This window comes from Phoxinus phoxinus (genome assembly GCF_949152265.1).
Source record: "Phoxinus phoxinus genome assembly, chromosome: 15".
NCBI lineage: Eukaryota > Metazoa > Chordata > Actinopteri > Cypriniformes > Leuciscidae > Phoxinus > Phoxinus phoxinus.
Window position 1 is genome coordinate 8,632,907 of NC_136890.1, and position 22,088 is coordinate 8,654,994.

General features: G+C 42.4%; 1 protein-coding gene across 2 annotated transcripts in view; it reads left to right on the forward strand.

Annotated features, from left to right (window-relative positions):
• LOC307011560 (cytosolic sulfotransferase 3) overlaps positions 1–21,067 on the forward strand; it is a 42,572-nt gene extending 21,505 nt beyond the window's left edge. Inside the window, exons 4-9 of one of the 2 annotated variants that reach the window (XR_013800436.1) lie at positions 17,678–17,778; positions 18,610–18,736; positions 18,972–19,069; positions 19,153–19,327; positions 19,408–19,671; positions 20,142–21,061. Coding sequence is in view for 1 of the 2 variants with exons in the window: in XM_079637386.1 (XP_079493512.1) it covers positions 17,678–17,778; positions 18,610–18,736; positions 18,972–19,069; positions 19,153–19,327; positions 19,408–19,520 (614 nt within the window). In the remaining variant the exon portion in view is untranslated. Of the gene's footprint in view, positions 1–17,677; positions 17,779–18,609; positions 18,737–18,971; positions 19,070–19,152; positions 19,328–19,407 lie in introns of both variants that reach the window. The other variant, XM_079637386.1, reaches the window with a different exon arrangement.
• The last annotated feature ends 1,021 nt before the right edge of the window (positions 21,068–22,088 follow it).

The following is a 22,088-nucleotide window of genomic DNA, read 5'->3' on the forward strand; positions in this document are numbered from 1 at the left end:
TCTGTGTGCCACATATTCTGTAATTTATATACTATGATAGATTGATTTAAATCATCTGCTTTTTACTCAGCAAAGGTAAAATGCCTATTATTATCTCTGTGTTTCAAAAATCAGAGCCAGTTCTCTGTATTCCTCCAGAAATGCTGCGCCTGTAAGACAAAGGTTCCCTGAGCACATGCTGAGGTCCCCAGCAAACACAGAACGTTGGCACAACGTACCCGACCTTCTAACAACGTTTTAACGACATGGCCAAAAGGTTGCTTTAACTACGTTGTGTGGTGAAGGTTGTTACAGCGTTGTCACAATGTTGACATTAAACCACCGTTCAGGGCCATTGCTTAAGGTTGTGCCGAGGGTGTCTGGACAACCACTGGACTACATAATGTACTCGTCACTGCCCTGAAGCGTGAAAATCAGCCTTTTAAATTCCAATCACCTGTTGGGCTCATTGTGTTCTCATTCATCATCGAGCAGATACGCGAGTAGGCCCTTTTCACAATGACGTCAGAAAACTTCCACTTTTCCGCAAAGCAGTGTATACGTATTGCACAGCTATCAAACACAGCCTACAACTTTAATCTAATGTTATGTGACTAATGCCTCGCTCGTACTGTTTTAGTTTTTCATTTGATTTGTCCGCTATTTAGTCTCATTCGTTTCTTTGCTCCTCAGGATTTGTCCCTGGTTACCGTCCTTTATCGGCCGGCTTTCGACTAACGTTACTGTCTGCCATACAGAACCCGGTTTTGTTCATTAAATGTTCTGATCTGCCTTTGATCTTTATGTTTTATTTATTATAATTAAAGGAGAACTCCGGTCAATTTTAACATTGAGCTCAATTTTTAGTAAATTTGGAGTGCTGTCAATACAGAGAACAACGGCAAAAATCGGTGTTGCCTACACTGTGTTATCCTCTTTTTAAAATTTGCACTCTATTGACTTGAATGGGGCAAGTTTTAAACCTGCTTTTATCCTCTTAACATCCTTGATGGGTCATTACAAGTGCCCAGCCATGTTGAGTGATTCCTTCAGAGTGAACACGGCGAATCTGACTGCATTAGATGTCAAGTCAAGTCAAGTCAAGAATATTTGTATAGCGCTTTTCACAATACAGATTGTATCAAAGCAGCTTCACAGTATTAAATTAAAATAATAATAAAACGTCCATGTTTGGTAATGCTAATCAATAGTAATATTGATTGATTCATTAAATTGAATATCCCCAACTGAGCAAGCCAAAGGCAACAGTGGCAAGGAAACGAAAAACTCCATCAGGTGACCTAATGGAGAAAAAAAAACCTTGGGAGAACCCAGGCTCAGTCGGGGGCCAGTTCTCCTCTGGCGGTTTATGAACTAGAGGCCGGATTTAACTGTAAGATTAAAACATTTATATGAATGCCTGGTTAAAGAGATGCGTCTTTAATCTAGTTTTGAACTGGGAGAGCGACTCTGAGCAACGAACAGTATCAGGAAGGCTATTCCAGAGTTTTGGAGCTAAATGTGAGAATGCTCTCCCTCCTTTGGTGGACTTAGATATCCTAGGTATAACCAAAAGCCTCGAATTTAGCGATCTTAAAGAGCGCGATGGATTATAGGGCGATAGAAGATCCGTTAAATAAACTGGAGCTAAGCCGTTTAGGGCTTTATAAGTCAGTAACAATACCTTATAATTAATACGGAACTTTATAGGTAACCAGTGTAGAGATGATAAGATCGGTGTTATATGATCATATTTTCTTGATCTGGTAAGAACTCTAGCGGCTGCATTTTGGACTAACTGTAGCTTGTTTATTGAGGATGCAGGACAACCAGCTAATAGAGCATTACAGTAATCTAGTCTCGAGGTCATGAATGCATGAACTAACTTTTCTGCATCAGAAACTGACAGCATATTACGTAGCTTAGCAATGTTTCTAAGGTGGAAAAATGCCGTTTTTGTAACATATGAAATATGATTTTTAAAAGACAGGTCGCAGTCTAGTATGACACCCAGGTCTTTTACTGTAGAGGATAAAGTAGCAGGACATCCTACTATGTTAAAGTTGTATTGTGTGAGGTTTTGTGGGCGGTTTTTTGAACCGATGAGTAGTACCTCCGTCTTGTCTGGATTTAATAGAAGAAAATTACGCGTCATCCAATCTTTTATATCTTTAACACACTCTGTCAATTTTGATAATTTAGCGTTTTCATCCGGCCGTGATGAAATATATAATTGAGTGTCATCAGCATAACAATGGAAACTAATTCCATGTTTCCTTATAATATTTCCAAGTGGCAGCATATATATTGAGAATAATAGAGGGCCTAGCACAGATCCCTGCGGCACTCCATAGTTTACTGAAGTTATGATCGATTTTTTTCCATTTAAATAGACAAAATGGTAGCGGTCTGATAAGTATGATCTAAACCAGCTTAATGCTTGTCCTTGAACGCCAGTATAATTTTGTAGTCGATCTAAGAGTATTGTGTGATCTATAGTATCGAACGCAGCACTAAGATCAAGTAAAACTAGTATTGAGATACAGCCTTGGTCTGAAGCTAAAAGTAAATCATTAGTGATTTTAACGAGCGCAGTTTCAGTGCTATGATGTGGCCTGAATCCAGACTGAAACTTTTCATAGATGTCATTTTCTTGCAAAAAAGAGCTCAGTTGAGCGGACACAACTTTTTCTAATATTTTAGACATAAATGGAAGATTTGAAATGGGTCTATAATTTGCTAGATTATGTGGGTCTAATTGTGGTTTCTTAATGAGTGGTTTTATAACTGCCAGTTTAAATGTTTTTGGAACGTGACCTAAAGATAGAGACGAGTTAATGATATTGAGAAGAGGCTCTTCCACTACAGGTAACACTTCTTTCAGTAGTTTAGTTGGTATAGGATCTAATAAGCACGTTGTTGTTTTAGATGAAGTGATAAGTTTATTTAGCTCTTTTTGTTCTATAGTTGTAAAGCACTGTAATTGTTCTTGCGGGGTGATAATTGAGGCTGATTTATAAGGCGCGATTGAAGATTGAGTGTTTACAATTGTGGTTCTGATGCTTTCTATTTTCTCAGTGAAGAAGTTCATGAAATCATTACTGCTAAACTGTAACGGGATACTTTGGTCAGGTGACGTTTGTTTATTTATTAGTCTAGCCACGGTGGTAAATAAAAATCTTGGATTATTTTGGTTGTTTTCTATTAGTTTGCGGAGATGCTCAGCCCTTGCCGCTTTTAGGGCCTTTTTATAACGTGACATACTGTCTTTCCACGCGATTCTAAAGACCTCTAAATTAGTTTGTTTCCATTTACGCTCTAATTTACGGGTTTCTCTCTTTAGAACATGCGTAGTATTGTTGTACCATGGTGCTTTACTTTTCTCTCTGACCTTTTTTAATCTAATGGGTGCAACAATATCCAATGTTCTAGAGAGAATGGTGCTCATAGTGCTAGTTACTTCCTCTAATTCGTCTGTTTGTTTGGGTTCAGGCAGTAACTGAGACAAATCAGATAAGCAATTTGAGAAATTATCTATGGTGGATGGAAGGATTGTTCTGCCTGGTCGGTAACGCGGCGCAGTATGACATAGTACTGTAGTCCGTAATATACAAGTTACCAGGAAGTGGTCACTGACACCATCACTTTGTGGAATGATATCTATATCGGTTGGATCGGTTCCGTATGATATAATTAAATCGAGTGTATGATTAAGACGATGAGTTGGTCCGGTGACGTTTTGCTTGACCCCAAAGGAGTTTAATAAATCTGTAAACGCAGCCCCTAACGCATCATTTGAATTATCTACGTGTATGTTGAAATCTCCAACAATTAATGCTTTATCGACGTTGACCAATAGATCTGAGAGAAAATCTGCAAACTCTTTTAGGAAATCAGCGTAGGGCCCTGGCGGTCTATATACGGTAGCCAAGGCTAGAGATAATAGGGATTTTTTCCTTACATCTAAGAGCGTAACATTTAATACAAGTACTTCAAACGAATTAAATTTGTCACCTGTTTTCTGAGTAACATTAAGAATATCTCTATAGATTGTTGCAACACCGCCGCCACGACCAATCAGACGGGGCTCATGCTTATAACCATATCCTGGCGGAGTGGACTCATTTAGACCGAAATAGTCATTTGGTTTAAGCCAGGTTTCAGTAAGGCAAAGTACATCGATGCTATTATCTGTGACTATTTCATTTACAATAGCTGCTTTAGGTGTGAGTGATCTAATGTTCAGAAGACCTAGCTTTAGAAATTGTTTTTGTTCACTAATAGCGAGATTTTCTGTTTTAATAACAATTAGATTTTTCCTAGATCCTACAGTAGATTTATTATTTGATCTCACTAAACGAGGAATAGACACAGTTTCTATTAAATGTTCTACACTAGTATTTATATCAATTAATTTGGTGCAGCAGAGACTGTGATTTGGATTTTTGGTAACTAGTCAAACGGTCTTTAACGTCTTGGAGATGTTATCCGACAGAAGATCCGCTCCATTTCTACTTGGGTGTAAGCCATCAGCGCGGAAGAGCCTAGGACGCTCCCAAAATAGATTCCAATTATTTATAAAGAGCAGTTTCTGCTCATTGCACCATGACATTAACCATTCATTTAGCGCGAATAATCTACTGAACTTCTCATGCCCTTGTCGATACGTGGGAAGCGGCCCAGACACGATGATCGTTATTTCAGGCGATGCGGTGCGTACCGTCTCGATTAGGTTCCTATAATCCTTTTTCAAAACCTCCGTCTGCCGCAGCCTGACGTCGTTCGCTCCTGCGTGAAAGACGACAGCTCCGACGCGCTCGTCACCGTTCAAGATCTCGGGTACTCGCGCAGCGATATCAGAAACACGGTCATCAGGAAAACAGTGGCTACGCACCTTACTTTTACCTGACGTAGCGTGGACGTTCCGAACAATTGAATCGCCGATAATCACAGCATCGCGTTCCGTTTCGCGAAGAGGGGAGAAGCGGTTCTGAGTGGAAATCTCGAAAACCGGGAGGGGCGGAGAGATTCTTCGCGTCTTCCGCTGCGAAACAACCCAAGCTTCGTGACGGCGCCTCGGAGCCGGGGTGTATGAAACTTGTGAGAACCGCCTTGGCGCACGGGACCAATGCTGAGAGACGCACGGTGTTGACGCAATCGGAGTCTGCGGATTATTAACTGATTTGTGTGCATCGACGCGAGATGTTTCAAGAGCTAAACGCCGGTCTCTTAGCTCGGCTTGTCTCTCTAGAAGGTCGCGGATCTGCTTTTCTACAGCTTCCAGCTCAGACTGCACCGCCTGCAGCTCGAATGTGTCCTCACCTGCACCAAAAGGTAGACAACATAACGTTACATTTGATATATTCGCCATTTAAACAGATGGAAAGTAAGTTAGCAACGACGCTACCAGTGATGCTATCAATATTAACGCTAATTTATAACTGAAATCTTGGATATAATCTGTCTTTTTAATGGTACGGGTGTGATGTAGACGCACGATAGGCGAGAAAATGTTCGTTTGTAAATGAGTGTAAAGAAGACGCGCTCAGCCGTTCGACCCACAGGTGTAACGGACCGGTATTGGGTCAATCGGTTTGAGACGCGTCTACTCAACAGTCCGCGTTGTAACTATGAGATTTTGAGCAGCAGTGCTTCTCAGTGAGTAAAAGTAGAAAATGTTCGTTTGTAAGTGAGTGTAAAGAAGACGCGCTCAGCCGTCCGACCCACAGGTGTAACGGACCGGTATTGGGTCAATCGGTTTGAGACGCGTCTACTCAACAGTCCGCGTTGTAACTACGATATTTTGAGCGTCAGTGTTTCTCAGTGAGAAAAAGTAGAAAATATTAGTTGTAAGTGAGTTTAAAGAGAGAAATCCCGGATTTTGAATCAAATCGACGGAGCTCAAACACAAACAACGCGTTCAGGAAGACAACGCGTTCAGGAAGTGAAAATGATGTGAAAGATATTAATAAAAATTATGTTAATTCAACAAGCGCACATACCTGTATTTACTTCCTGTTTTCGGTCGAAGTCCACAGTAGTCGACTGTCGAGTTCACGCGCGTGATCATAGGTAACTAAGATGATTTTTTGTACAAATATCCATCAGAGCTGATATTCTCAAAACACCACACAGCACCGTCTTCGGCTGACAGCTGACAGTCTGAGTCTCCACTGTTGCTTAGTTACCTATGATCACGCGCGTGAACTCGACAATCGACTACTGTGGACTTCGACCGAAAACATGAAGTAAATACAGGTATGTCCGCTTATTGAATTAACATCATTTTTATTAATATCTTTCACATCGAATACAGTCATATTCACCGTGTTCACTCTGAAGGAATCACTCAACATGGCTGGGCACTTGTAATGACACATCAAGGATGTTAAGAGGATAAAAGCAGGTTTAAAACTTGCCCCATTCAAGTCAATAGGGTGCAAATTTTAAAAAGAGGATAACACGGTGTAGGCAACACCGATTTTTGTCGTTGTTCTCTGTATTGACAGCACTCCAAATTGACAAAAAATTGAGCTCAATGTTAAAATTGACCGGAGTTCTCCTTTAAAATAAATTTGTAATATCGTTTATTTAATTTTATTTATTTATTTTCACAAAATGTATGACTTTTGGAAGTGCAATTTGATTAGGCTACCATATGCAGTTTTAATAAAGTTGAATTAACGAAACCTTCTGTCATTTTTACTCTTCAAAGTGTACACTTGCAGGTGTTGATTATAATTAGGCTAATTTACTGATAGTCCCATTAAATATTAATAAGGATAAACAATATTTAAAAATAATATAATTATCTAAAATGCTAAATGGGGGATTATCTATGTCTATCAGCATATAAAAAAAATTGTCAGAACGTCGTCTCTCAGTTGCTGAATGTCGCGTAACGACGTTTCTACAGCCCTGACGCGTCTTACAATTCTACGTTGTTACAATGTTGCGAGCACGTAGACAGCGACGTTGCTATAGAAGAAATGCAACGTGCCAGAGACGTTGCCACATCGTAAATGTGTTTGCTGGGTCCTCTGCTGGCTTTGCTGTACACATGCTGCTGCAGTTACTGTAAATATATGAATCTGTAGCACCGATAATATTTTACTATATTAATTGTGATAATTAAGCATCAAGGCAAAAATATTCCCATTTTTATTTAATTTTTTAACACTGTATTCAAAATCCAATGGACTATTTGCACAACTTCTTCCGTGTTCTACATTAAACCAGGCAGTTCGGGATTAATATATTTTCTCACTAACCTGTGGGAAATCCAGTGCTGGTCTTCTTATTAAGGGTTTTTCCCACTTATTAATAATAATCTATACCTGTTGACTTTCTATTTATAGACTAGACGGATTTCAGAAAAATGGCCTTCTATAAGAAGTGAGGAGCATTTATGGGTACAAGTTGGGAACCGGCCTACCTTACATATTTCAATGGTGCTGAGTCCAAAAAAAACTGGTACCCAAGCGAAATTTTGAGTTTTTTACCTTCTAATTTGCATATCAAAATGGCCACCAAATTGCCTATCTTGCTCAGTCGTTGGACCATTTTCCCCTAGTTTTTTTTTGTAAGTAGGCAATCAAGATGAGGAAATTAAGTTTCTAGATCGATAGTCAAGGGTCAGAGCAAAGATATAATGCAGGCTCACTGCCTTTTTTATGTATATATATATGCAAAATACCAACAAAGGTGAAATTAAGCATTATTTGTGTAATTTTTTTAAGGCCGACATAAATATTCAATCAATATCACACTTAAATGTTCCCAGTGTATATATAATATGTGATGTATTCCATATTACATAATAACTAAGAAAAACACCATTGCAAGTTGTCTGAGATTTATTTTTTTTATGCAAATTAAGCATTTGTTCTCTAAATTCTAAGACGGGAAAAACCCAGGTGAATAGTCTTTCTGTCACTCACATGCACGCGAGCGCAGGCACACCACCCTCCCCCTCCGTGCACGCCACGTCTCCATGAGAATGAGTGATCAACGTTAAAAGCAAGTTCGCAAAAGGTTGGTATCTCGTGAACACCTTTACACAATCACGCATTAAAAAGTGGTATAATCTTTTAAATTCTGAATATAATTTTGTCAGTGTGTTTGTAACGGTCACCAGCTGGAGTGCCCTTGAGAGCCACCAGAGGGCACTCCATAATAGACTATCACTCACAACTACATTTCCCATACTCACCCCCGGACTCATCATCACTGATCAGTCACCTGTACCTCATTCACTGATTGCATTCACCTGTGTCTCATCATCCTGTTAGTCTCAGTCTATTTATACCATGTTTATTCATTCACTCTCCGCGAAGTCTTGTTTTAGTGTCACACTGCATTTCTGAGCATTCTCCCGGTTTTCTTGTCTTTTGGTTTTTGGATATCTTGCCCTGTTCCCTGGTTTACTCTCTTGCCTCTGGTCCCTGGATTACTCTCTTGCCTCTGGTCCCTGGATTACCCGTTTGCCTTGTCCCCTGCCTGTCTCTGGATTAACCGTTTGCCTTGTCCCCAGCCTTGTGTGTTTGTTTGTTTGGACTGCTTACCTGTGCTTTGACCTATTGCCTGTTCATTTGTTTACGTGTCTGGATTGTCCACTTCTGATTAAAGCTGCATTTGGATCTAAACTTTCTGGTCTCCGAGCAGTCCGTGACAGAAAACTACGCCACACCAAGATCCAGCAGCCATGCCAACCATGTGTCCAGACGTCCAAGTCATGCGTCTCCGTCAGGAGAATCGGTCCATTGAAGACTACGTCGCAGATTTTATTGAACTGGCACATCTCACGCTAATGAGCACAGAGTGCTTAATGATATTTTTCCACGGAGGATTATCTGAACCGCTCCGGTCATTGATGCCCGACCATGATCCTCATGGGACATTAGAACAATATATAGACCTGGCCCTGTTGCTGAGCGGTTCATCGTTTACTGTGGGTATTGAAGAGAAAGAGCTCTGTGAACCCGCAGTATCCTCTCAGCCTGATCTTCATGTCACACCTGCCCAGCCTAAGAATCTTCACATCACGCCAACCATAAAGCCTGCCACCAGATCGGTCTATGGGCGTCCAGGACTTATTTCCAACACGACAGATCCACCGCTAATGTCAGCACGTACGGCCAAGAGGGCCGTCCGAACAGAGTCTCGTTCTGCCGAGACCACTGTCCCAGGGCCATATCCTAAGATGGCCGCTGTTCCTGAATCTCTTCACGTCAAGCTGGCCAAGTCTGAGTATCTCCACGTCGGCCCTACCGAGCCTGCGCTCCACGTCACGTCTGCCGATCCAGAGCCAGAGACTGTCCACGTCACGTCTGCCGATCCAGAGCCAGAGACTGTCCACGTCACGTCTGCCGATCCAGAGCCAGAGACTGTCCACGTCACGTCTGCCGATCCAGAGCCAGAGACTGTCCACGTCACGTCTGCCGATCCAGAGCCAGAGACTGTCCAATTCACGTCTGCTGATCCAGAGCCAGAGACTGTCCACGTCACGTCTGCCGATCCAGAGCCAGAGACTGTCCACGTCACGTCTGCCGATCCAAAGACTGTCCACGTCACGTCTGCTGATCCAGAGACTGTCCACGTCACGTCTGCTGATCCAGAGCCAGAGCCTGTCCACGTCACGTCTGCCGATCCAGAGCCTGTCCACGTCACGTCTGCCGATCCAGAGCCAGAGCCTGTCCACGTCACGTCTGCCGATCCAGAGCCAGAGCCTGTCCACGTCACGTCTGCCGATCCAGAGCCAGAGCCTGTCCACGTCACGTCTGCCGATCCAGAGCCAGAGCCTGTCCACGTCACGTCTGCCGATCCAGAGCCTGTCCACGTCACGTCTGCCGATCCAGAGCCTGTCCACGTCACGTCTGCCGATCCAGAGACTGTCCACGTCACGTCTGAGGCCTCGGACAAGATGGCCGCCGCCGAGCCAGTGTCTCCGGTCAAGATGGCCGCCGCCGAGCCAGTGTCTCCGGTCAAGATGGCCGCTGTCGAGCCAGTGTCTCCAGACAAGATGGCCGCCGCCGAGCCAGTGTCTCCGGACAAGATGGCCGCCGCCGAGCCAGTGTCTCCGGACAAGATGGCCGCCGCCGAGCCGGTGTCTGTCGCTGTTCCTGAGCCGGTGTCTGTCGCTGTTCCTGAGCCGGTGTCTGTCGCTGTTCCTGAGCCGGGTTCTGTTCCTGTACCGTGGTCACCCGAGTGCCTGCACAGTCTTCACCGCCGTGGCCGCCCGAGGGGTCTACCCCGCCGTGGCCGCCCGAGGGGTCTACACCATACCTGTCAACACTCCCGTTTTCACCGGGACTCTCCCGTATTTCACACCCATCTCCCGCCCCCCTCCCGTTTTGTCCTTTCTCCCGTGAAACTCCCGTAATTTGTGTTCCCAAACGTTGTTATATGAATAATCACATCAATATATTATTCCAAGGTTGCCCAGTTGTCAGATCTTGTATGAAACCCATCCTTCTCGCGCAATCAATACATCATACACATTTCAACCCATTTGTGAGCTCAACCTGGCAACCTACAACTCAGTTGCGCTGTTGACGTGCGCAGATCGACGCGGGAAGTTGAATAAAGCGATCACTGGTAGAAATGGGAGGAGAAGACTCAGTGGTAAATATTTCACGTAATTAACGCAGCATCCGTTTTTTCTGTCATCCTTTGGCTGGCGTTACATTATATGATGCGCTTGTACTCTTGCAAATGCTTTTAAACCATTCACGCAAAGACAAATTGAGCGCCAAAATCGAGTTCTCTTTCGGCTTGAAGTTGACCGAACTAACACGCAATTCTGCAAAAATGTCCGTTTTGTCGAGTAGCCTATCCTCATAAGAGCAGACTGGGCATTCTTAAATTAGTTAAATAGTTTTAAATGAACATAAAGAAGAGTTGTGAGAGAATGATGCGCGTGTGAGATCCGCGTGCGTCTCTCTCTGTCAGCAGCGGCTGCTCTTAAAGACACAGTAGCCAAAAAATCTTTCTGTCAGTAAAGTTAATCAAAGAACACAGGGAACAGAGAAAAACACTCACTGCTCTTGGCAAAAGAACATTTGTAACTTTAATAATGATTAATCTATGTATAATTTAACATTTATGCAGTGCAAACTGTTTGATAACTTTATAAAATTTCTGTACATTTCCTACCTTTTAGACAAATATTTAAAATATACTGTCTTTGTTGTTTCTACATTAATTTGGAGATTAAATGTGAAATTATGACATTATAATATATATAAAAAACAAGTTTTTTTATCGTGAGTAATCACATAATTTTTTTTGTTTCTAACCAAGCGTGGTCCCCCCCCCCATCCCCCATCCCTCCCCCGTTCAGATCTCCCGTATTTCAGTACCCAAATGTTGACAGGTATGGTCTACACCGCCGTGGCCGCCCGAGGGGTCTTCAACGCCGGGGCCGCCCGAAGGTCCTACTGCTCCGCCAAGGTCACGTCCTGCTCCGCCCTGGTCGCCTGCACAGCCGGCTCCGCCCTGGTTGCCTGCACAGCCGGCTCCGCCCTGGTCGCCTGCACAGCCTGCTCCGCCCTGGCCGCCTGCACAGCCTGCTCCGACCTGGCCACCTGCACAGCCTGCTCCGCCCTGGTCGCCTGCACAGCCTGCTCCGCCCTGGTCGCCTGCACAGCCTGCTCCGCCCTGGTTGCCTGCACAGCCTGCTCCGCCCTGGTCGCCTGCACAGCCTATTCCGCCCTGGTCGCCTGCACAGCCTGCTCCGCTCTGGTCGTCTGTCCAGCCTCAATCTCCAGGCCCTCTTCCGCTCCACGGGCCTGGCCCTCCATCCCGCCCCCAGGTCCGCCTCCGCTCCACCTCCCTCCTGGACAGTTTTTGGAGCGTCTGGAATCCGCTCCTTAAAGGGGGGGCTATGTAACGGTCACCAGCTGGAGTGCCCTTGAGAGCCACCAGAGGGCACTCCATAATAGACTATCACCCACAACTACATTTCCCATACTCACCCCCGGACTCATCATCACTGATCACAGTCACCTGTACCTCATTCACTGATTGCATTCACCTGTGTCTCATCATCCTGTTAGTCTCAGTCTATTTATACCATGTTTATTCATTCACTCTCCGCGAAGTCTTGTTTTAGTGTCACACTGCATTTCTGAGCATTCTCCCGGTTTTCTTGTCTTTTGGTTTTTGGATATCTTGCCCTGTTCCCTGGTTTACTCTCTTGCCTCTGGTCCCTGGATTACTCTCTTGCCTCTGGTCCCTGGATTACCCGTTTGCCTTGTCCCCTGCCTGTCTCTGGATTAACCGTTTGCCTTGTCCCCAGCCTTGTGTGTTTGTTTGTTTGGACTGCCTACCTGTGCTTTGACCTATTGCCTGTTCATTTGTTTACGTGTCTGGATTGTCCACTTCTGATTAAAGCTGCATTTGGATCTAAACTTTCTGGTCTCCGAGCAGTCCGTGACAGTGTTAATATCGACCCGAGAAGCGATTAACTTTTAGAAAGTTAACTAGTCGCAAGTTTGAGGTAAAATGCACTTGGGCTGTCGATGTCAAAACACTAGCCTATAGCCTAAGCTGTGATTCAAATATTAAATAATGTTATGTTATTACACATTACTGTTGTGTAAATACACTGTTGATGGTGTACAACAGTGTGTTTACAACAGTAAACAGTACAACAGGGGAAAACCTCTGTTCCACGAGATAGTGAAGCCAAAAATTATCCTTAATTTTGAATTAATGTAAAACGCGTTGCGGCAGCATGCAGACATAGGCAAGACGGCTCGCGTGCCTATTGGCTGTCCTGCGGCAACTGCAGCAGCCTATCGAGAGAGGCCCATCGTGACGTCAGATCCAAAGGGGGGGCTTCGCGCCCACTACGTCACGTCCCGCCGAAATGGGCGTGGCCTGGGCCTATAAATACAGCTCGATGGGCTGATATAATCTGTTTTTTCATCGCCGAAGCGAACCAGAGCGTGTTGCAGGCATGGCAAAGATACGCAGTACTTGTTCCCTCTTCTAGAGAGAACCGAGGTTACGTTAGTAACCGAGTACGTTCTCTTACGAGAGGTTCTCTCATACTGCGTAATATCTTATGCTATGGGGAACACAGTGTAAAACGCTGTGCGTGCTGGGATCCAACACCAAAGTCCCAAGGGCAGGTGCCCGGGGCTCATATAGTGCATAATCACCAGGGACTCACAGAGAGTCTGAGAAGAGAGGCTGGAAGCATCATTTGTATTTGGAAATACACGTCCTTCAGATCTATTGACATAAACCAGTCCTCTTGGCAAATCTGCGCGAGGATTTTCCTGGTTATGAGCATTCTGAACTGGCGTTTCACAAGCACTTTGTTCAGCTGTCTTAGATCTAGAATGGGTCTGAGAACCCTGTCTTTTTTCGGTACCAGAAAATAACTGCTGTATAGACCGCCTTCGCTCTGAGCTTGAGATAAAGGCTCTATGGCCCCTTTGCTCAATAGTTTCGCTATTTTGGCTCGAAGCAGATGAGCTACTTCGTTTTTTTACCGTAGTTTCGTCCCGCGCCGTGTAACGGCGGGGACGTCGAGCGAACTGCAGCGAGTAGCCTCTTTTTATAATGTTCAGCACCCATTATGATACCTCGGGAAGCTTTGCCCACGCATTTGCGTGAATAGCTTAGGGTAGACACTGTTGAGTGTCTACATGCACTGTTGAGTACAAATACACCAAAAGTACATCGTGGAAAGTCTGGAAAATGCACCATCAATTGCTCAGCAACCTCGGAATTGGTGATCTCACGGAGGAGACTCAAAGATCTTCAGAGGCTTTTTTCTGCAGAATATATGATGTGCATAAAACAGACTCTGTTGATGCAGCAAGGCATATACTTTTCTCCAGGACAGGTAAACCAGAAGCAATGCCGGCGACAAGCGATGCGCTCCACTTCCATCTGCTGAGAGTACACTACCAGGCAATGGTTTGGAGAAATCCTCACTATGCCACACCTGAGCTTCCTTCACCCTTGGACATGGGATGGAAACATGGCGGTTCAGGACTACAGCCCATTCTTATGTCACAGAATCCAATACCTGAAAGTTGCCTGGAAATGATCCTGTGTACCTGTAAAAAACAATGTACAACACACCAGTGCAAATGCCGAAAATCAGGGCTGTTATGCACTGCAATGTGTGCATGTCAGAGTGATAACCAATGTCCTTGTTTAAATGTGGAGTTGTAGTCCTCATGTATACCAAGGCAAGGGGTAACCAAAGAACTTGGAAAAGGACTGCAGAAAGAAATACCAATCAAAATGAAATTCCAAAGACAAATGACACACAAGCAAACTAAAAAGGTATAAAAACAATTTACCAAAAACAATTTACAGAGGGAGTGAACTACAGAACTAAAAATCTAACAGAAAAAAGCAAAGCAATTAAGCTACAAACATGAAAGAAAATATACAGAAACAAGATGTGATCAGATCTGTTCAAGGGAAGTTTCATGGTGTTTTTTTCCCTATTCACTTGGGTTTTTCGATGTTTGAATTAAGAGCATAAATGCTTTGTTTGCATAAAAAAATGAAATCTCAGACAACTTGCAATGGTGTTTTTCTTAGTTATTATGTAATATGGAATACATCACATATCATATATACACTGGGAACATTAAAAGCCCTATATTCGCACGGGATTAGTACTATATGTGGACCTCTAGTCATTTGTAATAATTGCGGAGGTTGTCTGTGATCTTAATCCCGTGCGAATCGACCATGTCTGTAATTTGTAAAGTAAAAATTCCCCCGCAAATGACCTACCATATTTCGCCGAACACCGAGGTCCTGTGATAATATTAGTCCCGTGCGAATCGGCATCTCTGTGATTTGGCGGGATCGTATATCATTTTTTCAATGTTTTTGTTTCATGCGCGCCTTTTTTTCCATCTTTCGCGAAGAATGGAGGCTGCGTTGGAGTGATTTGATAGTGTTTTGGGTGCCTGGTCATATCGCTATACAACTACTATTCAATTTGCAGAAAGAGAAAGCTTAAACAAAAAGAATGATTAGATGGAGATGAATGACATGTATAGCAGCATGCGGTAAGGAACATTCTTCTGTTTATGATATATCATACAGCTAGACCTATAATAACGGCAAGACATTTCCTAGTAAAGCCTATTGACGGCATATCAGGGAGATAAGTCAGTCAGTGAATTTGAGTAAAATCACAGGCTTCGGTTATCCCATGTGAATGCGCCACACGAAATTCAGATGTGTGGAGGTAATTTCTAAATCACACGTGGTCCTCAGATAGTACTAATCCTGTGCGAATAGGGCTTAAGAGTGATATTGATTGAATATTTATGTCGGCCTTAAAAAATGACACAAATAATGCTTAATTTCAACTTAAAAGTTGGTATTTTGCATATATATATACATAAAAAAGGCAGTGAGCCTCCATTATATCTTTGCTCTGACCCTTGACTATCGATCTAGAAACTTAATTTCCTCATCTTGATTGCCTACTTACAAAAAAACTAGGGGAAAATGGTCCAAGGACTGAGCAAGATAGGCAATTTGGCGGCCATTTTGATATGCAAATTAGAAGGTCAAAAACTCACAATTTCGCTTGGGTACCAGTTTTTTTGGATTCAGCACCCTTGAAATATGTAAAGTAGGCCGGTTCCCGACTTGTACCCATAAATGCTCCTCACTTTCACTTTTTGGGTACATCCCATCTAGACTATTATAAATGACTTTGAAAAGCTGCAGCCATAAAGAGTTTGTGTGTGTGTGTGTGCGTGCGTGCGTGTGTGTGTGTGTGTGTAAAACCTACATTATTTCCCCACAAAGATGGCATTATCCGAAATCCTTGTCCTTCTGGGGAAATTTTTGGTCCCCATGAGGTAAACTGTGACGGGTATGTTTAGGAGTAGGGTTTGTGTAGGGGGTTAGAATGTATAGTTTGTACAGTATAAAAATGATTTTGTCCATGAATAGTCCCCATAAAACATGAAAACACAACATGTGTGTGTTGCTGCTCTTATTCCAGCCTTTTAAAATCACACAACTCAATGAAACATTTGAAAGAATGTGCTACTTGTGTTAAATATATTTCACAAAACATATTTCATTTATTTCATTCTGAAGCCCTTCTGACCTGATTTCTTTTTCTTTTTTTTCAAAACATCATGTTCCACTGAATTTGTAAAGTAACAAATGCTGTGTACACAATAATGTTTATGGGGAAACTCCATTTTCTCAGATTACTTAAGCCTGATTGGTTCACGTCTGAGCTTTTCACAGACAAATGGCTTTTTAGCCCGCCAGAAAGGGTGAGGCCGACCTATTTAAGTCGCGCAAAAAGGCCATTTAGTCAGTTTTTCCCTAATGAACAGTGGAAGCGTCGACTCTCGCAGTAGCATGGCAAGCTACACAATGCTCGTTTCCGTTATCTCAGGAAAACCGAGGTTACATTAGTAACTGGAGCATTCCCATTCAATACGGTTCACTCGCATTGCGTCAGTTTGACGCTTATGGGGAACGGACTACAAAACGCTGTGCTACCAAGCGCAGAACAGAAGTCATTCTGTGAGGCCGTAACTACACAGAAGTGATAATAAAATTCTGTATTATAAAATTTTTCAAGGCTTGTACCTAGGAACCTATTTCATGGTATGCGTTCTCAAGCCACCAGGCACTGTTTTGTGCAAATGAGCGGCCGGATTGTATTAAGGGTTTTCAGTTAGAACGGTGTCATGTTAGCGGCCCCTAAGTTAATAACTAATGATTGTTGTGACGGAAGTGAATCAATCAAAACTAACTTTAGTTGGACAATAACAGAGCTGCTGTAAAGCCAAAACAATCGCTGTTACTTTAATTTCCTAGTATCACTGTAAAGCTGCTTTTAAACATTCCATAACAATCCATATCCATATAAATGAAGGTGACTTGACTTGACCCGGGGGGGCTTGGATGGTTGGAAGGCTTTGATCTTCAAGCCAAGGGCCATGGGTGGACGTGTGGTGATGTGTGGTGATAGCACCCTCTAGCTGGGAAAGCTTTGTGTAGCCCTTTTCCTCTGCGCTATCAAGTATGGTGACTTGAAGAGGAGAGATGAATACACGCTGAGTAGGGGGTGTGCCACCACGACTTTGTGTGTTCTTCATGAACTTCTGGGATGAACGGGGCTGGTCGCTAGTGGGGGGCCTGTTTCTTCCGTCTTGGCTCGAGTGGGGAAGAGAACAGGAGAGTGTGCGAGGCAGGATCACTTCCTTTTCATTAGGAAGCGATCCGCGAGCGCAGCTGTGTGAGACTCATGCTCTCGAAAAGCCATTTGTCTGTGAAAAGCACAGATGTGAACCACTCAGGCTGATTCTATGAGGTATTCGGAGAAAACGGAGTTTCCCCATAAGAGTCAGAAACTGTAGCAATGCAAGTGAACCATATTGAAAGGGAACTAGTGAGCTGCAATATTTGAAAATAGAAGTAACAAAGCTCAGTGCAAGTTGTCCATTGGCTCACATTTTTGAGGTGTGAATGGGTATGACGCTTATATGCATGATGTAAACTGGATTGTGATTTCTTATACCCAGCATAGTTTTGTTCTGTGAGGTCCATTATATTACCAATATAAACAAATTAGAATGGTATTGTTTATTTACTGTCTGTCTTGGTTTAACCACAATGACAACTAAGATACTGAAGGATACTAACATTGGAACCACATTTTATTTGTCACTTTCAGGGACAGAGCTGGCTGATAATCTGCTCACTTCTCCTCGCCTCATCAAAACTCATTTGCCTGTTCAGCTTGTGCCCAAGTCCTTCTGGGAGCAGAACTCAATGGTAAATTATATGGGCTCATTTCACTGTGATGTGATGTTGGTGACAACAAGCAATCAATCTATAATAGATGTGAATCTCATACTACCAAACTTAGAAACATGATTTAAATTTAGGAATATTCATAGATGGGTGAAAAACAAAAGGAAAATACAGGAGATCTGGTGGATTTATCAATTTTACTGGCATGGTTTAGACCCACTTGTCCCCTTCAAATCAATAAAGTATTGTTGAGTAATCACTTTTATCCTAAGATGAAACTTTTTTTATTCTGGTGTAAGTGGTCTTTCCCGAGATAACAATGAGGTAACACGAGATAACACGAGGGCTCACTGAATCTTTTTATGAGTATGAAAAAATGTGAATCATATGGTATGGCATTTGATCTCAACCAGTCTCCAGATCTACCTATGGGAGATTTTAGACTGTTAGGACAGCACCATCACCACCATCGAAATGAGAAAACATCTTTTGGAAAAATGGTATTCCATGCCTCCAATAGAGTTCCAGGGACTTGCCGAATCAGTGCCAAGGTGAAGCTGTTCTGGCAGCACCTGGTGGGCCAAACACATTAAATCTCAATCTTCTCTAATATGAGTGACCTAAGTTTCGTCTGTGTTTGATAACACTGCAGTGTGTTTTGTCAAGTGAAGTGAACTTGAACTTGAACAGACACTATGTACTAAGTTAGTAGGGAACCGTGAACCCAACATAGGGACCCTATGGATTGAAACACAGCTAAATTCCCTCTATTTAAGACAGCATTAGTTGTTTAATTAAGTGAATTTAATGCAAATCTTGTTTCTTGTCATAATTTTTGTCCACTCATTCCAGATTGTGTATGTAGCTCGGAATGCAAAAGACAATGCAGTTTCCTATTTTCATTTTGATCGAATGAATATGGCAGAACCCGAACCAGGAGACTGGAACACATTCTTACAGAAATTTATGGATGGAAAGAGTAAGTAAAATATTTTGTACAGTAATGAAATTAAATCATATTAGTCAATTACAATGGGTATAACTAAAATACCAATAATGTCAGGAGATTATATATTCAATTTATATATATTATTATATTAAAATGTGTTTTTATAACTACAAAAACATTTGGAGAGATAAAAGGTAAAATGTGTCTACATGACCTACATGAATCAAGAATTTTACAACTGAGGAATTGTTATAATATTCCCTAGATGTGTTTGGTCCTTGGTTTGACCATGTCAGTGGATGGTGGAAGAAAAAGGAGACATATTCTAACTTACTCTACTTGTTCTATGAAGATTTGGTGGAAGTAAGTTCAGGTCATAATGTGACATTTTTATGAAGCATAAAATCAACATGAAAGTTAAATGTGTTTTTCCATGTCTTACTCAGGACACTGGACATGAGGTGGAACGTTTGTGTTCCTTCTTGGGTTTGTCCACTTCAGTTGAAGAGAGGGAGAAAATAACAAAAGGGGTTCAGTTTGATGCCATGAAACAGAACAAAATGACTAACTATTCCACTCTCCCAGTTATGGACTTCAAGATCTCACCCTTTATGCGGAAAGGTAAACCACTGATGTAATTTAGACTTCTAAATTATGTCCTATTATTTTATTTTATCTTGTCTTTGTTTGTGTTACAAAAGGCAAAGTTGGAGACTGGAAAAATCACTTCACTGTGGCACAAAATGAACAGTTTGATGAAGTCTACAAGCAGAAGATGAAGAATACCACTGTCAAGTTCCGCACTGAGATTTAATACTTGAGTTCCGCGTTGTGCCTAACAACGCCCTTCAGCCGTGACTTATTCATGATACAGCACAGCCTCTCGTACCTTATTGCTTAAAGGACAAGTTCGGTATTTTACACTTAAAGCCCTGATTACAGATCGTATCTGATGAAATATAACGGTTAAGATTAAAATTTGGACACATGCTCCTGTCCCGAGAATTTTAGTTTTATTTAGCTTTTCCCCCCCACCCCCACAATGGTTGTCTATGTGCACTGGCAGATTCCTTCCTAAAACACATTAAACTTTCGTTTACAAAGACGTGAAACTCACAGAGTGGTCAAGGGTGTTCACTGATACGGTCCCAAAAAAAAACGCTGAAAAAGATGCTTTCCAACAGGTTTTATCGTAGTGTTTGTCCAACTCCATTGATTGTATTGAATGTGCTGTGTGAGGTACGTTATTCCTCCGCCGCTTCTTCTTCTGTGTATTAAATGAAATGCCAGCGGTTTGCTTGCAATCGGCAAAGGTGCATTATCGCCACCAACTGGTGTCTATTATTCAAGCTCTCAACGGAAGAATCTGGGTGTGACGCGTTTGGCAAAATAGGTCCACAAACGCTAAATAAAACTAAAATTCTCGGGACAGAAGCATGTGTCCAAATTTTAATCTTAACCGTTCTATTTCATCAGATACGATCTGTAAACAGGGCTTTAAGTGTAAAATACCGAACTTGTCCTTTAAATAAAAGCAAGTTGCCAAGGCAACATATATTTTTTATTTAGTTTAAATAAACTAAATTAGTTTATTACTGTTGTTGTGCAGATGAGCGGCCTGAGCGCGTTTCTGTTAGAACGGTGTCATGTAAGCAGCCCCTAAGTTACTGGAATAACTAATGATCTTTGCAACGGAAGTGAATCAATCAAAACTAACTTTATCTGGACAACAACTTTATTCTCGAGCTGATGTAAAGCCTAAACAATCTCTGTTCCTGTAATCTCCTGCTATCACTGTAAAGCTGCTTTGAAACAACTATATTGTTAAAAGTGCTGTTTAAATGAAGGTGACTTGACTTGACTTGACTTGAGTTCTGGACCTTCTGCACCAGAATTATCACTAAATAAATTGTCAGAATGTTTTTTATAATAAACATTTTTCTAATTATAAGATACAGTATGTTTCTCTATCCCAATGAAACGTGCAACAAAGATAACTATACTGTAAATGTATAGGCTGATTTCTCATTGGCTAATTTCTTAAAAAATTGGTAATGTTTTTATACCTCGTGAAAGAACACATTTATGAGAACATCTTTTTTAGTTCTGTTTAAATAATACTTTTACCAATATGTTAATACAAATTAATTTAGCTTAAATTTGCCAAGCACAAATGCAGTGCTTATCTAAATGATTCAAGTTTGTGAAAGTCATGTGGGAAGTAAGATAACTCAGTGGATAAACTGACCCTTCAATTAAATGAAGTTTTATGTAACAAAGTTCGGGAGGAGCATGTTCAGGTAATCATCCAATCAGCAACAAGAAGGAGCCAGTATAAATAAAGCCTTTCCTTACCTCCTGTCTCATGACTAATTTCTCAGCATCCCACCTCCACCCCTTCACCCCACATTCGGCTGAGTCCCTTCATAGATACCTATGATCTCTAAAGTTATGGGGGGAGTACTCTGGGGTCGGGCCGAATTCTGAGCTCGGAGCCCTCCACCCGGACAGCAAGCCAAATACGCATTATAATATTACATTAGTTCCCTATCAAGGGAACTCCCGCTGCGTTTACGCAATGGGAACACTTCCAAGTGTCTCGTCATGAAGCACATGTATAATCAGTCCAATGAATGAGCGGGATGTCAGGTGACGTCATAGACCAGGAAACTATAAATCCCTGAACGCAGAGCGTGACAGCTTCTGTTTCTTCAGCGAAGCGCTCTCTGTGTGAATCTGTCTGATTCTGTCTGTCTTATTTATTGTTGTCTGTCAAGTTGCAATATATATTTTATGGCAAAAAAGAGCAAACAAGCGTTGTGTTGTTCCCTGCCCACGTTATTTTACGAGCGGGGACACACACATCAGCTTGTTTGGGAGTGGAGCATGTTAACAGTCAGTTCTCGAGGGGACTGCCTGTGAGCATTGCTAGAAGCTGTCCGTGAGGACTCTCTGCTCCCGCCGGCCGTTCTTCGAGGATGACGGTTCGGTTCGCGTTCCCCGAGGCGCGGGTCCCACTGTTGCCGAGGCGCGGCGGGGACTCGATTCGTGGGGTTCGCAAACGGATCTGACAGCGGGGGTTGAGACGGGAGTGCCCTATCTCGGCTCTCATCTGCCAGATTTAGTGGCTTTTCTCGGGGAGAAGCACGCGCTGCGTTTCTCCTCCCCGCGATGAGGCACTTATGCTACGATTTCCAGTTCCGAGGAACTGGTATCGTTTATGTTTTGTTAAGAAAGAGAGAACAAAACAATAAAGAATATATATATAATAAGGCAGATGTTTATGAGTTTCTATAATAAATAATTAAGTTAGCTCATAACTCTGTTGAATAAAGAGGAGCTTATAAAAGGAGGTTTTATCTAGTGCTGTTGCTAAGTTAAA